The sequence below is a fragment of the Arachis ipaensis genome, chromosome B8, assembly GCF_059453495.1.
Source record: "Arachis ipaensis isolate K30076 ecotype BB chromosome B8, ASM5945349v1, whole genome shotgun sequence".
Taxonomy (NCBI): Eukaryota; Viridiplantae; Streptophyta; class Magnoliopsida; order Fabales; family Fabaceae; genus Arachis; species Arachis ipaensis.
The window spans coordinates 114,810,141-114,818,315 of record NC_142443.1 but is presented as its reverse complement, the minus strand read 5'-3'; the positions used below and the strand labels follow the sequence as shown (position 1 = coordinate 114,818,315).

At 39.6% G+C, this 8,175-nt stretch overlaps 2 protein-coding genes across 2 annotated transcripts; both read left to right on the top strand.

Moving 5' to 3' along the window:
• Positions 1-3,043: 3,043 nt before the first annotated feature.
• Positions 3,044-4,224, top strand: LOC148549328 (uncharacterized). Its single transcript, XM_088495720.1, has 2 exons — positions 3,044-3,106; positions 3,877-4,224. The coding sequence occupies exons 1-2, from the start codon at positions 3,044-3,046 to the stop codon at positions 4,222-4,224; spliced, it is 411 nt and encodes a 136-aa protein (XP_088351846.1).
• A 2,588-nt stretch (positions 4,225-6,812) lies between these two features.
• On the top strand, positions 6,813-7,505 carry LOC107611389 (uncharacterized). Its single transcript, XM_016313321.1, has 2 exons — positions 6,813-6,983; positions 7,089-7,505. The coding sequence occupies exons 1-2, from the start codon at positions 6,813-6,815 to the stop codon at positions 7,503-7,505; spliced, it is 588 nt and encodes a 195-aa protein (XP_016168807.1).
• The last annotated feature ends 670 nt before the right edge of the window (positions 7,506-8,175 follow it).

Sequence of the window (8,175 nt, the reverse complement as noted above, 5' to 3'; positions counted from 1 at the left end):
CATCTTGTGTCAACTCTTTGAGAAATGACCCGGGATTCTACTTCTGGTTATTTATTATTAATTGTGACACATATTCTAAATTGATAGTGGAAATTTCGTCGGCTAAGACTGTGCTTGCAATGCTATTTTAGAAAATACTTTTCAGAAATTCTTAACTAACATTTTTCCTCCCATCAATTTTTGGCGCCGTTACCGGGGAGTTGCATATGTGCTAAATTATTTGTTGGTGTAAATATATTTATATTTACATAATTGTATTTTTTTATTTTTATTGGTGTGCTTTGTGTTTATTAGTAGTAGTTATTATTTATTTTTCTTAGTATATTTTATTACCATGAGCTCTATGTTTCTTTCATTGAATGACGTGTTTATTACTGGATCCAAGCCTAGCCACGTTTGATCCTGAAATTGAAAAAACTATTACACATATTAGGCAAGCTCGGCGTTGGTTAGCCTCCGAGGGTGGTGAAGGGGTTCAACCCAATTCACCAGTCTTATCAGAGGTTGAGTCTGAAGCGTCATTTGAGGAAGAAACTAACTCCTCTCCTAATAATTCCATTGACATCTCTTCTGTTGATTTAAGTGTAGATACTATGGCAGCTCTTAGAAGAATTACTCTCAAGGAAGCGGGAGCTCCAGATTTTACACTTCAACCATATCAACTATCAAGTGCATCATCCGAATTTGACTGCTGATTTTGAACTGAAGACCGCATTGATCAATCTACTTCCTAAATTCCATGGTTTACCCGCTCAAGAGCCTATCAAGCACCTCAGAGACTTTCAAACAGCTTGTTCAACTACTAGGCGGCATGGTGCGGAAGAGACTGCCGTTTGGTTATATGCCTTTCCATTTTCTGTTGAGGGAAAGGCAAAAGAGTGATTCTACACTCAACCCGAAGCTGTTGTTACTAATTGAGATCTGCTTAGAAGGAAATTCTTAGACAAGTTCTTTCCACCGGAGGTCACAGATAGATTGAGGAAGGAAATTTTCTGCATCATTCAAGGTGAATCAGAGACTCTCTATGAGTATTGGAAACGCTTCAAGAATCTCCTTGACTCGTGTCCCCATCACATAATTGACCAGTTGGTGTTAATTAGATACTTCTGCCAAGGCATGAAGCCTCGAGATAAGACCCTCTTGGATGCTGCGAGTAATGGCTCTCTGACAAAGTACAAGACGGCAACAGAAGTGTGGCAACTGATCACCAATCTAGCTGAGTCTACCCAACATGTAAGGCAAAGGAATAATCATCCCAAGGCTATTGCGGAAGTTTCTTCTAGTAGTGAGACCACTGCTCTCACCAAGACTTTGGAAGAGATGACCAATATACTCAAGCAACTCTAACTCAATCAACAACAACCTCCACCTACTCAACAACAATAATGTCAACAGTTAGTCCCTCAGAGAGTATGTAGAATATGCGCTTACTATTCTCACTTTACTGATGAATGCCCTGATAAACCCCATTTTTAGGGTTTATCTTGTGTTGAATTAAGAGGATTTTATCATCTTTTTCCACATTTATTCAATGAAATAGCATGATTTTTGTAAATTCTCCTTTAATTGTGCTTAAGAGTGAAAACATACTTTTTAGGTATTAAAATAGCTAAATTTAATTCACCTTAATTCCATTAGGTACCTTGATATGTTTTTTAAGTAATTTCAGATTTAGTAGGCAAGGATTGGATTGAGGGGATGAAGGAAAAGCATGTAGAAATGGAGAACTCATGAAGAAATGAAGGAATCGCAAAAGCTGTCAAGCCGACCTCTTCGCACTTAATCAACCATAACTTGAGCTATAGAGGTCCAAATGATGCGGTTCTAGTTGCGTTGGAAAGCTAACATCCGGGGCTTCAAAATGATATAAAATTTGCTAGAGTTGCATTGTGTTTAGGGGCGCGCACGCACACTGTACGCGTACGCACCGATGCTGCACGTGATTTATTTAATGCAACTTATGGCCAGTGATTTCTAGTGCATTTTGGGCCCAATCCAACTCATTTCTGGTGCTATTTAACCTAAGAATTGAAGAGGAATGGGACATCTAGTTAGTTAGTGAGTTTTATTTTAGTTTTATCATGCTTTAGTTAGTTTTAGTTTTAGAGAGAGAAGCTCTCACTTCTCTCTAGGATTAAGAGTAGGATTAGGTTTAGTTCTTAGATCTAGATTTTTAATTCATGCTTTCTTCTACTTATTCTTCTTAATTCTTTGTTGTTACATTCATCATTCTTCTTTTGTTTGTTATAATTTCTTCTACTTGGTTTGTAGATCTACTTTTGTTCATTCTATTTTCTTTCAATTCAATTTGAGGTAATTCATGATAATTGTGTTTCTTTTGATTGTTGTTATTAATTCCTTGCAATAATTGTTGTTATATTTCATTGTTGTTATCAATTTACTATGCTTTTCTTTAGTGCCTTCCAAGTTGCTTGGTTGGATTTTAGCATAGATTTTATCCCTCTTGGCCTAGGTGGAGTAATTAGTGATGCTTGAGTTATCTAATTCCTTTGTTGATTGATAATTAGAAGTTGCTAATTGATTTGGATACCACGAAAGCTAGTCTTTCCCTTGGGAGTTGGCTAGGACTTGTGGAATCAAGTTAATTCATCCACTTGACTTTCCTCCATGGTTAGAGGTTAATTAAGTGGTAGCAATGGATAATTTGTGGTCACAATTGAGGAGGATAACTAGGATAGGACTTCTAATTCTCATATCTTACCAAGAGCTTTGTTAGTTGTTAGTTTATTTACATTGCCATTTATATTTCTTGTCAAAAATCTCAAAAACCCCAAACACACCTCATAACCAATAACAAGAACACTTTATTGTAATTCCTAGGGAGAACGACCTAAGGTTCAATACTTCGGTTTATAAATTTAGGGGTTTGTTTTAGTGACAAACAAATTTTTGTATGGAAGGATTATTTGTTGGTTTAGAAACTATACTTGCAACGAGACTTCATTATTGTGAATTCTAAACCATCAAAAAATCCGTTCATCATGCCTACAACTCCAAGAGGACAACACCTTGGCGGCTACCAATGCTTATTAGAACCGTCCGAATCAAGGGTACTATCAACAAGGCAGTAACTATAATCAAGATGGTAACTACAATCAAGGTTGGCAAGACAATCCCAACCAAGGATGGAGAGACAACTACAACCAAGGAGGCAGAGACAATAGTGGAAATCAAAGGTGGAATAACAACTATCAACAAAACCGGTATCAACAAAACCCTCCATACCAACAGCAAAACCAAGGCCAAAGATACCAACCACCTCACCAAAGGCAAGCTCAAGTGCCTCAACACAACCAACCACAAGCCCCCCAAATTACCTACCCTTCTTCTCCCTCCAATGATGAGATGCTTTGCTCTCTTATGTAACGACAAAAAGAGCTTCAAGCCACAGTTGCCTCTAGCATCACCGGTCTTACCTCTACCATCCAAGTTCTTCTATCCCATTTGGACCCACCCTCTACCTCCAATACTCAACTTTCAAGCTCTAGTTCGCTTCCTTCTCAACCTTTACCTAACCCCAAGGGTGGAATCAATGCCATCACTTTGAGGTCCGGCACTACATTACAAGAGAGGAGTCCTGAGGAGCCAAGCTCAAATGAAGCCACTTAAGATGAAGACGTTGTTGAGGTAAAAGATGTTGAAGAAGAGGATGAAGTACAAGATGTGGTTGAAGAAGAAGTTGCTCAACCAAGGAATGGAGTTTCTAAGGAAGACGATGTTGTGAAAGAGGCCATTCCCATTCCTTTTCCACACCTTGCTAGGAGGACTAAAAAGCAAGTGGAGCTAGATCCCAAGATGGTGGATATCTTCAAAAAGGTTGAGGTAACTATTCCACTTTTTTATGCTATTCGCTAGGTTCCTAAGCATGCTAAGTTTCTAAAGGATTTGTGCATGAATAAGGAAAAGATCCATGATTTAGTAACTATTCCTTTGGGTAGCTCAACTTCTGCTTTGATGGGTGCTATACCAGAGAAATGTGGTGATCCTGATCCTTATATAGTTACTTGCACTATAGGGGGTGTACAATTTGTTGACTGCATGTGTGATTTAGGTGCAGGTGTTAGCATTATTCCATTATCTGTATATGATGCTTTGAAGCTTCCACCATTGAAAAGGTTGGCAGCCCGTTTTGTTTTGGCAGATAAGAGCATAATCTCAGTGGTTGGCATTGTGGAAGACGTATTGGTGAGCATTAAGGGTTGATCTTTCCTATTGATTTCTATATTCTTGAGATGCCCCTTAATGACTCAAGAAGACCATCATCCATCTTGCTTAGGAGGCCGTTCTTGAAGGCTTCTCTGTTTAAATTGGATGCCCTCTCGGGTACCTATTCTTTTGAGATAGATGGAAGAGCAGTGAATTTCAACCTTGATAAAGCTATAAAGCACCCACCGGAAGACCACTCTATCTTCCAGTGTGATATTATTGATGAGACTATGGCTGAAATTCACCAAGAGGCAGTTGATGAGAAGAACATGGCTCAAGGTGCAAGTGTGGGGAAGTTCCCTGAGTATACTGAAGACACCTTGCCACCTCCAGTGGTTCCGGATGATCAAGTGCCAAGCTATGAGCTGAACATGGAGTTGAAGCCCCTTCCACCTCACCTCAAGTATGCTTATCTTGAAGACAATCAAAAGCTCCCGGTGATTATTGCAAATGAGCTTACTTCCTAACAAGAGGAGCGTCTGCTTAATGTGCTGAGAAGAAACAAGAAAGCTATTGGGTGGAGTTTGGTGGACATAGTAGGTATAAGCTTTCAAGTTTGTGAGCACCGCATCTTTCTAGAGGAGGGAGCCAAGCCTATCCGTTAACCTCAGAGGCGGTTGAACCCTACAATTCTAGAAGTTGTGAAGAAGGAAGTGACCCGACTGCTTGAAGCTGACATTATCTATCCAATCTCGGATAGTGAGTGGGTTAGTCCAGTACAAGTGGTTCCGAAGAAGTCCGACGTCACAATAGTGAAGAATGAGAATGGGGAACTCATGGCTACAAGGATGCAGAATTCTTGGAGGGTGTGCATTGACTACAGGCGCTTAAACTTGGCCACTCGCAAGGATCACTACCCATTACCTTTCATCGATCAAATGCTTGATCGCCTGTCAGGTAAATCACACTACTGTTTTTTAGATGGTTATACTGGTTATTTTCAGATCCATATTGCTCCAGAAGATCAGGAGAAAACAACTTTTACATGCTTCTTTGGAACGTATGCATATAAGAGAATGCCTTTTGGTTTATGTAATGCACCGGCTACGTTTCAAAGGTGCATGATGAGTATCTTTTCAAATCTTCTTGAGCATTGTATGGAAGTATTTATGGATGACTTTAGTGTCTATGGTGATTCCTTTGACCTTTGTTTGGATAATCTTGCTAGAGTATTAGAAAGATATGCTAGTTCAAACCTTGTGCTTAATTTTGAAAAATGTCATTTTATGGTAAAGCAAGGTATTATTCTAGGCCATGTTGTTTCTAATACTGGTATAGCTGTTGATCCTGCAAAGGTTGATGTTATTGCTGGTTTAACTTACCCCTCCTCTGTGAGGGAAGTTTGTTCTTTTCTTGGTCATGCAGGTTTTTACCGGCATTTTATCAAAGACTTCAGTAAGGTTGCACTACCCCTTTCCCTTCTACTGTAGAAAGACGTAGAGTTTGACTTGAGTGAAGACTGCATGGAAGCATTTGACAAGCTGAAGATTGCCTTGACCCAAGCTCCTATTGTGAGAAGGCCTGACTAGAGTAGGCCGTTTGAGATCATGTGCGACGCATCAAACTATGCGGTAGGAGTAGTGCTGGCTCAGCGCGAAGGTAAGGATCCTTATATTATTGCTTATGCTTCTAAAACTTTAGATGGCACCCAGTCTAATTATATTACCACTGAAAAAGAACTTTTAGCCATTGTTTTTGCTTTGGATAAATTCTGAGCTTATATACTTGGAACCAAAGTGGTAGTATATTCAGACCACGCGGCTTTGAAATACTTATTAGCTAAGAAAGAGTCCAAACCAAGGTTAATCCGTTGGATATTGTTATTGCAAGAGTTTTATTTAGAGATCAAAGATAGGAGTGGTTCCTAGAATTTGGTGGCGGACCACTTGAGTCGCCTAGAACATATTAAAAGTGACTCCACTCCTATCAATGGTGCATTTCCACTTGATAGCTTGCAAGCAATATCTGAGGTGGTTCCTTGGTATGCACCCATAGCTAATTATTTAGTTAGTCGCACCTTCCCTCCAAATTTTCCTAAGCACCAGAAGGACAAGCTCAAGAGCGAGTCCAAATATTACATATGGGATGACCCATATTTGTAGAGATGTGGTGCTAACCAAATAATTAGAAGGTGTGTTCCACAATCCGAAATCTAGTCTATTTTAGAGGCATGCCACTCTTCTGAGAGTGGTGGACACTTTGGTCCTCGAAGAACTGCAAGAAAAATCTTAGACTGCGGATTTTGGTAGCCCACACTTTTTAAGGATGCTAATATTTTCTGTGACTCTTGCCACCAATGCCAAAGGTTTGGAAACATATCCAAGAGGGATGAGATGCCCTAACAACTTTTGTTGTTTTGTGAAATTTTTTATGTTTGGGGTAGTGATTTCATGGGTCCATTTCCAAACTCGAACGGTTTCTTATACATTCTGTTAGCTTATGTTTCTAAATGGGTGGAAGCAATTTCTATCCGTACTGATGATGCTAACGTTATTGTTTATTTTGTTAGGAAAAATATTATTTGTCGCTTTGGATCACCACGAGCAATCGTGAGTGATCAAGGCTCTCATTTTTGTAAGAGAAGAATGACAGGTCTGTTGAAGAAACATGGCATCATTCACAAGGTGGCGACGTCTTACCATCCCCAAATAAATGGCCAAGCCGAGGTGTCTAATAGAGAGATCAAGCGTATACTAGAGAAGATTGTTAAACCTCATAGAAGGGACTGGAGCTCTAGGCTTGGAGATGCGCTATGGGTCTATCGGACAGCCTACAAGACACCCATTGGCATGAGTCTGTTCCGCCTAGTCTAAGGAAAGGCTTGTCACCTTCCGGTAGAAGTGGAACACAAAGCTTACCAGGCTGTGAAGGAATGCAACTCTGGATTGGGAGGAGCCAGAATTGAAAGAAAATTACAACTGGAGGAATTGGAGTGCCTTCGACTAGAAACGTATGAGAACTCAAGACTCTACAAGGAAAAGGTGAAGGCGGTACATGACAAGAACATCAAGAGAAGAGAGTTTAGAGTTGGGGATCAAGTTCTTCTCTACAACTCAAGGCTGAGGTTAATGCCGGGCAAGCTGAGGTCAAGATGGGATAGACCCTACATGTTGGAGAAGGTGGAACCGTACGGCGTTGTCCACCTAAGTCACCCCTCAAGTCCTACCTTCTTCAAAGTCAATGAACACCGCCTAAAGCTGTATCATGGTGTAAAAGTTAAGAACAACAAGGAGCTGGAGATCTTCCTCTTGAAGGATCCAGCAAAGGAAGAGGATTGAGCCTATGGACCGTCCAACTTAAGGATGTTAAAGAAAAGTGCTAGGTGGGAGGCAACCCACCTTGGTATGATCTTCCTTTTTATTAGTTCTATTTTATTTATGTCTGTGTTAATTTCCGAATCTGCATGTTTACCTTTATTTTGAATTATTTTTATAAGTTAAAAAAAAAAGACTCAAACAGAAAGTCTCAAACAGAGAAAATACAAATATTTTAAAAAATAGTGTAAGAAGAAGTTTTAAAATTTTTGGAATTGAAAAACAGGAAACAAGAACATGGAAGACCCAATACCAAGAACAAAAATTGAACAAAGAAAAAAAATATTTTTGAAAAAGTTTTCAGAATTTTCGAAAATTGAGGAAGAAGAAAAAAACATAAAATACTCAAATAAAATAAAATAAAATAAATTACCAGATCTAAGGAGCAAGACAATCTGGCAGTTTGGCCAAACTCAACAATCCCCGACAACGGCGCCAAAAACTTGGTGCGCGTGTACGCAAAACCCACACTGTTTCGTACAACAGCAGTAGTACCAGCAAGTGCACTGGGTCGTCCAAGTAATACCTGAGCGAGTTAGGGTCGATCCCACGAGGATTGTGGCTTGAAGCAAGCTATGGTTGTCTTGCAGGTCTTAGTCAGGTAGAATCAGAAGGTTGTTATGAAGTTAGCTTT

Excerpts from the sequence above, each read along its gene's own strand:
- LOC148549328 (XM_088495720.1), top strand. The coding sequence starts at position 3,044 with ATGCTTATTAGAACCGTCCGAATCAAGGGTACTATCAACAAGGCAGTA. Across the intron at positions 3,107-3,876 it reads CAGTAACTATAATCAAGATG|GTTCCTAAGCATGCTAAGTT; the intron begins GTAACTACAATC and ends GCTATTCGCTAG.
- LOC107611389 (XM_016313321.1), top strand. The coding sequence starts at position 6,813 with ATGACAGGTCTGTTGAAGAAACATGGCATCATTCACAAGGTGGCGACG. Across the intron at positions 6,984-7,088 it reads GGCTTGGAGATGCGCTATGG|GCTGTGAAGGAATGCAACTC; the intron begins GTCTATCGGACA and ends AAAGCTTACCAG.